Consider the following 12,576-nt stretch of genomic DNA (forward strand, 5'->3'; position numbering starts at 1 on the left):
AAACACAGACACAGAGAGAGCCAGACTTAAATGAAAGAAGTGAAGCTTGGTTTGATTCACACAATGACCAGGGCCAATAGGAAAAACCCTCCCAGTCTTGAGGAGGGAAGGGGGTGGTGGGGATTCAAACTAAGGCAGGCTTTACAGTGAGTCAAACACTCTCAAAGACAGACTACAGACAGTCTCCACAGCACTAAGATATGGGCTTACTGTGACTGAAATCTGGAGCTAATCTCTAAAACCTGAACAACAACAACAAAAAAAAAACTAAAGAAGTTAGACAGAGTGAGAACGCAAGAAAGAGATACAAATAGAACAGGAAGATGGAAAACTGATTGTGTCCAAGACTTCTTTAGCGGGGGGAAAAAAGAGGAGCAAGGACAAGCCTGAGGATACTACAGATTATGTTGCCATGGAAACCAGAACCTGGAAGCGGACGCAAGGACCACTGAAGGTGGACAACCTCCCCTGACTGCATCCTTGACACGTTACTGTCCCGCTGTGCACTGTGGTGAGAGGTACATGAACTGTTCTTCACTTATTTAACACTTTATTTAAGAGTCTAAACTGTTTTACAAGTTGCAAGAACTTTCTACTGATGTTTTAGTGTCAGCTACCATAAGAACTATTATGCACTAATTCCAAATTAATACCACCTCTGCTACTTAAAGAAAGTTGTTGAGGCAATCTGATACACATGGACATATAAATTACCACATTTTATTGGCTATGTTTTCATTTTAAATAAGAACAGGACCATAAACTACAATTATTAGTGCTGAACTTTATTTGCCATTTAAGTGAAGAAATATTGATAATAACATATGAAACTACAATGTACCAGTACAGTGTATAGCGTAGATCATTGAGTGCTGGTTTGATATACCCCACGTGAGTGCTTCGAACAAGTGGGCAGTAAGTGACTGACTGCGATAGTGAGGCTGAGTGACTCACTACGTCTCTGAATGACTAAGAGCACAACCATGTAATTTGAACAGCAGTAGTTGTACAGCTATTTAGTATTTCTGCCAGCAGTGAGGGTTTGATTCCCACTGAGGCCACCCATAATAAAAATATACGCCTCCAAGGCACTGCAAGGTGTTCTGGATAAAAGTGTCTAAATTACTAAATTACTATAATTAGTGGTTGGAGGTTCCAGGGAATTAGTGTTGTGAGGGAGAGAATTAATGAGTGATGACAGTGTGTTGTACTGTACGTCTCAGTGAGATTAAGACTCGGTTTCGTTTTTTCCAGTGAATTTGAAAAAGAGAGAATGAGTTATAATGATGTATAAAAAGTTGTATTCTATGTTTACAAAATAATCTCTTTTTCTCTCTGTTCATGTGTACAGGTGTATATCCTTGTGTATGTGTGTCTGTTTATGTTCACTTGTGAGTCAGTAGTGTGTAGTCATGTGTATACTAATGTGTATCCAAGTTGGTGTGTGAACATGTGTGTGTGTGTGTGTGTGTGTGTGTGTGTGTGTGTGTGTGTGTTGCTACAATATGCGTGCGGTGAATGGTAGGGAGTTTGCCTTCTGATCCTTCTTACAGCTCCGGTGACTGCACCACCTTGTACAGTCCACTCTGATGTCAAAGCGGCTTTAGAACATGGACACATTACAGTTTCTTTAGCAACAGAAAACACTTCATTGTAAGCCTCTAAAGATAGTAAAACTGGTATTTTATAGAAGCCTTAACAACATACTTAACATGTGAAGTGTACACTTTACACATGGACAGGTACTAAGAAAACACTGAGGAAAGCGGATTAAATACAGCAGTGTAATGCTGTATTTGGGCCAGTTGTGGCAACTGTTGCTGTTAAGATGAAAACATTTTTAAACTAGCAGAACATTCACCTTGCCTGAGAGCAAAATAGGGTTTAATAGAACTACTTTTAAACTCCTTAACAAGCAGTGGCGTGCTGATGGGCCAGTCATTACAAACTCATGCTGTGCAGTCAAGCCATTCTCTCCATTCTAGTGGAGATCCCAAAGTTACACCAAATGTGTATAAAATGGTTGACCACAGTATAAGATTATATTAGTTACTAAGGGGAAACAAATAGTAGGGAAACTGTATGTTAAGGGGTTTTAAACAAATAAATTCCACCTCGACAAAAAATGAAAGGTGGTGTTAATCGCTGCAGTTAAGTAGTGTCATCCTGGTCTGAAATGAGAAACACTGTACTATCATAGCATCTCTAATTGCCCCTCATCCACCACTAAAGCACTTTATGTTGCAGAGGCGAAGGAGTTGCCTTACATTCTTGCCAGTACTTAGCTTGGAAAGCATTATATCTGGGCTGCTAGTCATTATCAAGATGGATTGTGGTGACAAATGGCTGCCCAAACTGCCTAAAGCAACCTCCTGGCAATGTTGGCATTAGACACATTTACACAGCAAGGCCCCCGAAAGGAGCCCCTCCTGCCCCCCCCCCCCAACTGTTAATGAGCCAACAGCCGAGCGTAGTTTGGGAAAATACAATCCGCAAATGCAGATAATGACATGGTTCCTCTTTGTGTAATTGGCTTCAAGTGAAAACATTTCATTTACCCTTCTTTCCCTCTTTCTCTCTCTCTCTCTTTATATCCTGTGTATGTGTGTTTGGGTCTGTGTGTGCGTGTGCGTGCATGTGTGTTGTCACGTATGGGTGCGCGAGTGCATGCGTGTGTGTGTGCATGTGGCTATCCGTGTGTGATTGAGGTTTGAGCTGCACGGTGAATTAAATGCAGTTCTACTGTAATTAACTGCACTTACCAGTCTGTGTATGAGACTTTCTGACGCACCAATAATTGAGGCATCAGGTTTTGTTTGTTTTAACCTGCCTTTGAAGACATGCTGGGAAGACGTTTCACATGGTTTAGAGGAAGTACATCTGTGTGTGCAGATTTGAATGTCTTGAAAGGGTTCTGGATTCTTTTTCCATTTCTTTTAATAATTGAATAACAGATGTACTAAAATATTTCGAAGCTAGGCAGGAGATTTTCATGACTAATTTTGTTTTTTCATTTCACTTTGAGATTTGGAAAAAAGACCCATTGTTATCCAGACACAAAACATTACCATGGTATTATAATGCCATTCTGAAAAACAAAACATAACAAGTTCCCACTGATGATAATAGTTGTTTTCAAAAAGGCTTGTGTCTAGCTCAGCAGTCTCTCTGGTATTTGTTTCTGGTATTTGTAATTTCATTAGAGGTCTGAATTTTGGAACCAAGGTCTGCCACAGTTCACTGAAGCATGTCCCCCAAGTATTTGTGGTTCTGGTAAAACATAAAGCTGTGTTTGTGGACAATATTAGTATTTAGCAGACAGAGAGGTCCGGTTCAGTTCTGTCTCAGCATTAACACAGAAAACCACAGTCTCCTTCCGTCTCCGGGACTCTGTGATGATTAGTGCATGTGTCAAGGAGAGACAGACAGATAGAGTGACAGAGAGAGACATATGGGGAGAGAGAGAAAAATAAAGAGACAAACAGCTTGCGGAGAGATATACAGTTGTGGAAAGAGGGCATATACTATACATGAAGCCCAAATGGAGTTGGTTTTGTTTCCCAGTAGGTCATCTGTAGACTATCATTACCCCCTGTCCCAAACCCCACCATCTCTTCAGCCCCTTTCCTCCTATCTCCTTACCCCAACCACTAACCGCCCACGCATCCACCTCAGTGCCCCCCCCCAAAGACCCCGAATCCCTACCCCAAAACCGCAATTTGTCTTGCCGTAGAGATTGATGAGTATAGCTTGGCAGGACCGGCGCTATCATACTTAGGCCTTGTTTAGGAGTGGAGAGGGAGCCCGGCTGCTGACTGTAGCCTATAGGCCATCTGTCATGCCCTACGTATGTACACAGTTGGTCAGGTCATCCCTCCAAAGTCCCCGGGGCTTTGCAGACTGTAGCTCACTAGTGTCACAAGGTGCCTCTGTAAGCGATGGATAGCTGAAGAGCAGTGAAACACAGAAGCAGAGCCTGTTCCTCTAACCAGGGGTTCATACATTTAAATACACAGTCAGCAGGAATAAGACGGTGCAGCGAAAGACAAATGAGACCATGTTGTACATGGAAGGTAGATCACTGGAAGATAGAGTGGGGTCATGACTCCCTAATGCAGTAGGTGGTGGAAGGACCCAGCGGGAGTCTTTGGTTTAGTTATTCTAACCGTATGATGGGTGTGCATGAGTGTGTGTGCTGGCTTTCACATACATTATGTGTGTGCATGCGAAAATGTGTGTCTACTGAAGAAATACTGATCTGAACTGCATTTTTAAGATATATGAGGAGATATATTCGATGAAATAAAAATAATTCCTTATTTCTGTGATGCTTTTACTGAAAAATGTATTTCAAAATGCATTTTTCCAATTTCAGAAATAGACTTGATTGTAAGTGTAGTGCAAAATCTGAAAATATTTCCCTCCTGCACACATTTTATCTCTTAATAAAGAAAGCAAAAATCCAAAACAGATTTCTGATTTCAAAGGGAATCGGATTTGAAGTCAAGAAAGTCTTAAAAATAAAATAGGTCCTCTGTATCTGTTTAACTCAACATATCACCCAAACCACAGGATATCCTATAGGAAAAGTCTGGTTAGACTTCATACTACGTCTCTGCTGGATGGACAAACAGCTGCTGTCTAGCTTATGGCAAGTGCTGCTGGGACAGTGATATACAGACTTGAGTGCTTGTCCAGTTCGGACAGAACTACTATGACCCCGGGGTCAAGGGCAGAAAAAAGGAGGCAAAAAACAAAGTGGATTATGATAAAGTAATTTGTTCCATGTCAGAGTGAGTTGCAGGTCCAGGAAAGGAAGACAGGGAACATACAAATTTGCACAGCAAAGAGGAGTCTGTGAATAAGAGCAGCCAATGGCCTTGAGGCAGTTGGTTCTCTGTCAGAATTTCTGACTTGATGTCATGCAATGCTTGTCAAGAGCAACATCTGCTGAAAAGATGCTTGAGTGATGGTCAAAAATGTGCTGGCGCAAATACTGACAGCATGCACACGGGCGGATACTCCGTCCTGAATGGCAGAAAAATCATTTCTCTAGATCATACTCCATATTTATGATGCTAGCATGATACAGAAGGCACTATGACTATCAGGGACACTATGGGTCATTCTCAGTTTGCTCTATAGTATATCACCAAAGAGTAGAAGAGCAGACTCCCAAAGGGTACTGTAGAGTTCCCCAACTCTTCCCCTAATAACATGCAGATGGGCCTCTCTAATGCCTGTTTACATATCTGCGGCATAGTTCATGACTAAAGTAAGCAAAGCCCTAATTATTTTACCCGGTGACGGGACCAATAAAATCAACTTCCCCTTCTCGTTATGGGTGTTTAAGTGTATCCTTTGATGGCAGGGCTTTGTTTATTTTTGGAAGAGTTGCGTAGCCGAGAGGAAAGCAAATAGAAGTAATGACACAGAGATGCTGACAAATGGGGGCCCTCGTGATGGATTCATTTCCTCAATGATGCCTGGAAGGCTAGACTGCGAAGGTGATTCAACATGAATGCACGTTCGCACACTTGGAAACATGATTGGCAATATTAATGTCATGTTAGGAATTGTATGACTGTCATGTATCATTACATATTGCCTGAATTAGTATTACACCAGTTTTTTAGATTACATTCATGTGGTAACAGATGTTTTATTCTTTGTTCTTGTTTCACATGTAATGCATAGTAATGCGTGTCTCTCTTTTTATAGAATGCTGTGGAAAATAACTATCCCAGTCATACTGGCTGGGGTGCTCTGCATCACTGCAGAGACCAAAAAGCCCAGACCCCAGGGATCCATCCCATCCCCATACAAGACCAAAGGGAACCTGTCCTCAGAACGTCACCACCGGCTATTGCAGCAGAAACCAGAGGTGTTATCCTCCAGCCGGGAGGCCTTGGTGGTAACAGAACGCCGCTACCTCCGCAGAGACTGGTGTAAGACCCAGCCCCTCCGTCAGACAATCAGCGAGGAGGGCTGCCGCAGCCGCACTGTGGTCAACCGCTTTTGCTATGGCCAGTGCAACTCCTTCTACATCCCCCGCCATATGGGTCCAAGCTCGGGTCAGGGCCAGAGCCGAGGCCAAGCTTCAGGCTCTGGAAGAAAAAGCCACAACAAGGCCCAGGAACCATTTCAGTCCTGCTCCTTCTGCAGGCCGCACCGTATCACACAGCTCACAGTGCAGCTGGACTGCCCAGACCTGCAGCCCCCTTTCAGACACCGTAAGGTCCAGAGGGTCAAACAGTGTCGCTGCATGTCTGTGGATGTGAGTGGCCATGGGAAACTGTGAGGAAGGACTTGAAAGGCCTTTTAAAACTGAAATGAAATCCCAAGTATTGTCAAAAACAGAAATTCACAAACCTTGCCAAACAAGGACTGGCCTCAAGTTGAACCACAGGAAAATGACATGAAACATGGAACTGGTATTATTAAAAACAAAGGTTCAACACTGATTTAATCAGACTTGCAGCCATGTTGGCAAGCTGATGCTGTTGAAAGAAACTGGTTCAAGTTGCTGTGCAAGAGACACTAATGATGAAGCAGCCAGTTTTCAACAGTGAACAAGTTTTTCCTATTTGTACATTTGTCCCTAGAAAGGAATTATGAAAGTGCGTCTGAGTTTTAAAACCACAGAACCTTATGGATTTCTTCTGGGAGAGATCGTGTTTTTACCTGTAGGAGCTGTTGACTTTAATTGACTGTATTTTAAAAGTATTGTATCCGTTATCCTGTTTCTCTTCCTTAAACTCTTTGGTGTTCCAACGACACACAATTGGATGTCAAGGAAAAGATTCAGAGAAACATAAAGCAAAACAAGGACTAGTGGCATCCAGCTGCTTGAACACAAGACTGGCTATACAGATTTGCCACAAATATACTAGCCAGTAGGAAAAACATACTGCAGCATGTGTAATGGAGGTGCAATGCAATATATACAGTATATATATATATATATTTTATGTATGTGTGTAATTATGTATGTGAAAAGTATATTAAATCTATTTCATATAAAACAACAGTGGTGTTTAGAGTGCATGCAGTTCTGTACCACTTAATTTTACCGTTGGACAGCTGATAAACAGAAGAAAAAAAAATCAGCAACAGCAGAATATCTATTAAAAATTTATGTAATTTCTTTTATTCAATAAATATATTTTTTCATGGTCAAAAGGTATTCAATCAAAAACATATTGTTGATATTGCACATAAACATCACATCACATGATCCTATTGCTGCATTAACATATGGATGTTTACATACTCTCACAAAGTAGGAAAGGCAATACTAGGTGCATAGGGTTTTGCTTAAAACATAAAGCAAGTTGATAATACTGCTGAATAAAACAATAGCAGGTCTCTATCAGATCACACCACTTGGGTATACATGAACTTTTTGGAAGAAAAGGCATAATTAAACACAACAGAGGAGGTGCTGTATTTAAAACATAGATATAATCATTACTAGGATCTGAAACACACTATATGAAAGTAAACTTGTCATGTTTCAGCTGATGTAAAACAGGTTTTTCTTCTTACATATAACATTTAATTACAGATGATATGTCTCTGGTCTACAGCACTGATTTGACCACTCCACTGTGCGATAAGGCACTTTATGTCTGACAGGTGATCTATACCTACCGGATTATAAATGTTATAAAAGTCTGTGCTTTTCTTTATTGAGGAAAGGACATACAAAGAGGAAATGTTCATGCCCTCCTAGTAAACTAGACTTGGGATCTGCACTAAAAAAAAAGAAAATAGGTTACATATGGCTTATAAAATACGACGAAAGCAAGGATATAATGTCGCTACAAATTTCTGCAGTGAGCATTTTCTGGCATTTTCTGGCAAATGACTCGACTACATTTAAATCATCTCAGCTTAAAGATGTCTTTTGGTAGCAATATTTCATTTAATTATTGGAGTGCTATCAAGGGGTGGCTGTGAATGCCGTTTTTCATTCCACTTTTAAACAATATAATATCCAGTTTGGACCAACTCGCAATAAACAATAATTGTAAATCAACTGAAAACAAATACTGGAAGCAAATAAATGTTGTAAAAATGACTGATGAGTCATGTCATATTGTACAAACAGTGCTTGTGCAATAGGCTTGGTGATGATAATTTTCCATTCTCTGCTTCAGATCTTCTGACCCAGCTTTGCCTTCTGTGGAATAAAAAAAAAAACACAAGTCTGAATTATTTACAGGTGGCAGCACAGGCACTTATCTCGATACATGAGGTGCTTCAACAGGAGATCTTGAACACCTTGAGAGGTGTTTGTAAGGAACAGAGTCTGCTAGGTGAAGAGACAATTTGCGCAAATGGAAGAAAAAAAGACGAGGGCTGGTAGTGGTTAAAGCAATTTCTTTTAAAAAAGGACAGATGAGCTGAATTCCCTGTGCAGAAGAGAACATATAATACTGTAACTGAGACAAGAAGGGTAGACGTACTATTCCAGTTGCATGTTTGGGTTTGACATTGTAGGTAGCTTTCTCTCTAGCTTGTTTGAAGCACTCCTCGGCCATTTTGACCCTGGAAAAACAAACAATTACTATCAGTCACTGTATGCACCTCAAATGCAAATAATTAGATGGACACACACTCATTCACACAGCTGAAAATCACTATTTCACCATACAAAAGAAAGACACAGAACAACAATTTCAGCTTAGGCTGTCCAGACTATGGTCATGTGGAATTTGGACACAATGATCTCGGTTTGTCAAATGGCCAGTCCTCCTACTCTGAAATGACTCACTCGTTTACTACTGCATGGAGAGAGCCAGCAGTGTCACTACTCATTTGTGCTTTACAAAAGACAAAACGATCAGCATGTTGGCAATGAGTGAGTACAACAATTTACACCAACAGTCATGCATCTTGCCTCTATTCATTACATGGGTACTTCGTGTGCCAGCGCTGCATGTTTACATGGCCATACAGCGTAGGTGAGGATATATATCTATATTTCCACTGGAGTCTAAAAGTGAAACCAGCAGAGTGAGAATTGGGATGATTGCCTGTGGCAAAGAGCGAAGAGTTAATGCTTTCAGATTTGTTTTTATTCTTTCCTACTGAACAAGCAAAGCTTGTGACATTTTGCTTATCTTGAAAATACATATCACAATTCAATCTTCATTTGACATAATGGACCAATTTGCTTTTTGTTAACATGCGCAATACTATCTTTATATTCATCAAACCACTGGAAGCTAACTGGATGCTGCATGTGTTCTTTTCATTACTGGGGTGAGGACAAAGATTTGGGTCATTTAACCTCTTTTCCCTTCATGAATTTGAATGAATCTGATAGGATCTTCAGTGAGCACGAGATGTGCTGTAAGTTATTAATGGTTCGGGAACTTAACGCTTGGGGAAAATTCTAAATGTAGGAACATCAGTCCATCTGTAATGACATTTTAAAGGTCAGAAAGTGGTCTCCTCTTCCAAAAGACAAATACAATGAATCAAAAAACTCTGATGTCTCAGCAGGATTTGGTTTTAGGACAATCGGGTCATGTGTCCTGTCAGTATAATGTCATATTCTGAAGTAGGAAATTTGTCTGTTATCATATGCTCACCGTTCCTGTAACATCAGCTTATTCTGCTTCTTCCACTGATCTTTGAAATCTGTGGAAAACTCGTGCCAAACGGAGAAGAAAGTGTTGGGAGAAACCTCTTTCTCTCCTGCCTTGGGTTTAACCGAGAAGGACACGCTCAACTCCAAGAAGCTGAGAAAAGGAGAACAAAAACATTACTTCAAGACCAAACTATTACAACATGAGATTAGAGAAACCTACGCCGATTATTGTGAAACCTGGCAGTGCTAAGCAAATATGCAAAATATGAAAGTTAATCTTGGAATAATATGCTTTTTCAGAGATTTAATAGTAGAGTAACATAAAAAACACAAAGCAATGATGACTGTGCATTTCAGGGAACAACAGTGAACACAAAATGCAATTACTGGCACAAAAGCAGCACAGTCATTCCATTTCCCCTGACGGATTAACTTCAGGGACTAAAATAAAACTCATATGTCTTGTGTTCAGCTTTGTCACTTCTCTCCCTGGTGTGTATCCATGGTGTGTCCATGTAAGTACACACACCTACTGTAAATGTGTGTAAGCATCAGCGAGGAAACGGGGGGGAAAGATGTGCAACCACAAGCTAAAGACAGATCTAGCAAAAGGAAAGAGCGCACATGGCAGCGGATGACACATTAGAGTGTTAAATGTGGTGGCCATTTGCAGTGGATCAATACAGTGGACAGGTTGGGGTCTCTTTGTTTGGAGTGTGCTATAGGAACACATTCCTCGCCAGCAGTAACAGAAGCCTGGAGCCAAGGCTGTCTACTCTCGCTCCGCTTAGATAAACAACACAGACACGGCAAAGGGGGCCTCCCGTCTACTGAAGGCCTGGCATGACGGCCTGCACCTTCCATGTAACTGAAGGAACGAGGAGTCCTAAATATTGACAAAGCAGCAAGATTATATTTCTTCACTGCAGTGAGAATATATCACTTCAAAACTGTATTGGATTGTATACTCTCTGTTGCCTTTACTTTCAATTTCACAACTGGGATCACGGATTTGACGCATGAGAAAAGACATAATTTAAAGCCATGAAATTGAATAAGAGTGACTGCAGGTGAAGAGGCTAAAGATAAAGAAAACTCTTACATCTTCTGAGTATCTGCCAGCTGCTTCTCCTGTGTTTCCAGTTCAGTTTTGGCTGTAAAGAGAAAAAAAATTGATAAAAGGGAAAGAGCTCTGAGTGCATGAGTAAATACAGGATTATAACATTTCCTGTGTCACCTACAGTGCTACTTGTATATACAGGAGGATTCTACATGTCACCATTACTTAAATCAACAGACATCTTCAAGGTCACTGGTGTGCCACCAGGTTATTGAGTGCTGGATTGTCCGCTGTTGCACAACTGACAAATGAGCACTGCAGATCACAGGACAAGTGCTTCTTTGTGCAGAGTTGCTTCCAATGGAGACAGATGACTGTGTGCTTGCTTGTGTGTGTTTGTGTGTGTGAGAGGTTGAAATGTGTGAGAGGAAGAGAGACAGCGAGAGGGTAAGGAAACTGGGAGTTGGACACCATGGTACACATTAGAAGATATTTCCAGCAGGCCACAACACTTATCTCAGTGGGCCATCAGGATCCTTTTGACTGTGTTATAAATTATGATATAAGAGAACAGCAGTGAAATGTGACAGCCTCAGTCAGGAAAATGCTACAGGTTACTCCTTATCTAATTTCAGATCCTTGGGCTGATTTTCCAGCCCATTTTCAAATATAACAGAGCAGTAGTGGAGTCAATCCAGCTGTATTTTTGGGTTTTTTTTCCACTCATCTATATCCCTCCCAGACAGCTCCCTCAAGGTCAATAATCTGTAAGATGGTGCTGCCTTCAACTGTCAAATGATCAGGAATGACCTACAGTGAAGCCTCCTCACGGCTCTCCAAAACGGACATGACAGCAGATGGGACAGGGAATCTTTCCTGGCACAAATGTGTGTTCTGCTCTTATCCTGGGAATATCTGGTTGCTATGTGTAATTGAAGCCAGAGTCATATCTAAAGATCTTAGTCAAACCCATTGAGGCCAGCACTATGCTTAACCATTCCACAGTGCTAAAATCACTCTGTACTCCACAATCGTGTCCCCCTCTGCTGACGGCTCATCAATAAATGATGACAAATCTGTAAATAATATGAATGGGGCTTGCTTAAAGTAGTCTTAATATCAGGACGGTGCTTTGATTTTTGAGCAAAGGCGATTTCAGATGCTACTAGAGACAATTTACTTTTACGCTAAAGTGGAAGAATCTGCCATGAGTGATGTAAATTTATGTAAACTCATAAATTAAAAGTACATAAACTTAGACACTCTTTGGTAAATGTTCCCCTGTGGATGGATGATTTAATATGATTAATTGCATTCTTAATTAGAGAGATGTCAGTTCTGTCAGTGCACTAGCATTCCCATATGGTTCAATATGACAAAAATCAACATGTCTATGTGTGATTTTACCATAATGTGGTGAACAGTCTTATTTTGATATTGATTTTAACCATATCAGCTTACTGAGAGTTGTAGAGTTGTAGGAAAGGGGGAGAGAGAACATCAGTCTTGCTAATCTTCATGTCCATCAGAAACAGATTATCACATGGCCAGTGTTCTCTTGCTAGTCACGAGAGGCTCACATCAAAGGCCTGCATGCATGAGAATTTGTGGATCGAGCGGGGAAAATCGAGCTAGACCAAACAGCAGAGCTCCAACAAGTCCGCTCCCACTGTTATTCTGTGGTTAGTTTCATGGTCAGAAAATAAACAAAAGCGGTTTAAAACTGTGGAGCCAGAAACAGTTTAACCCCAGGCTTTTTAGAAATTACAGAAATAACAAAAATAAGACATTTGGCTGTTGTTCTTTTTTCACCGGCCACAGTGGAGGAACCCCAAGAATCCCGTCTGGAGCCTTGTGAGTCACATGTCCATGTTATGGTGCTTACATTCTGCTCTCAGAGGAAAAACCTCGTCAT

General features: G+C 40.9%; 2 protein-coding genes across 2 annotated transcripts in view; one reads left to right on the forward strand and one right to left on the reverse strand.

Annotated features, from left to right (window-relative positions):
- Nucleotides 1-141: 141 nt before the first annotated feature.
- Nucleotides 142-7,136, forward strand: grem2a (gremlin 2, DAN family BMP antagonist a). The gene is made up of 2 exons (XM_067610439.1): nt 142-518; nt 5,722-7,136. The coding sequence occupies exon 2, from the start codon at nt 5,723-5,725 to the stop codon at nt 6,299-6,301; it is 579 nt and encodes a 192-aa protein (XP_067466540.1). The 5' UTR covers nt 142-518; nt 5,722; the 3' UTR covers nt 6,302-7,136.
- The window catches only part of fmn2a (formin 2a), a 41,320-nt gene continuing 35,871 nt past the window's right edge, over nt 7,128-12,576 (reverse strand). The window contains exons 15-18 of the mRNA XM_067610432.1: nt 10,704-10,755; nt 9,603-9,752; nt 8,472-8,553; nt 7,128-8,185 (exon numbers count right to left, since the gene is read on the reverse strand). Coding sequence (XP_067466533.1) covers nt 8,159-8,185; nt 8,472-8,553; nt 9,603-9,752; nt 10,704-10,755 — 311 coding nt within the window. The 3' untranslated portion in view covers nt 7,128-8,158. The remainder of the gene's footprint in view (nt 8,186-8,471; nt 8,554-9,602; nt 9,753-10,703; nt 10,756-12,576) is intronic.

This window comes from Thunnus thynnus, chromosome 14, assembly GCF_963924715.1.
Source record: "Thunnus thynnus chromosome 14, fThuThy2.1, whole genome shotgun sequence".
NCBI lineage: Eukaryota > Metazoa > Chordata > Actinopteri > Scombriformes > Scombridae > Thunnus > Thunnus thynnus.

Coding starts and splice junctions, on each gene's coding strand:
- grem2a (XM_067610439.1), top strand. CDS start 5,723: ATGCTGTGGAAAATAACTATCCCAGTCATACTGGCTGGGGTGCTCTGC.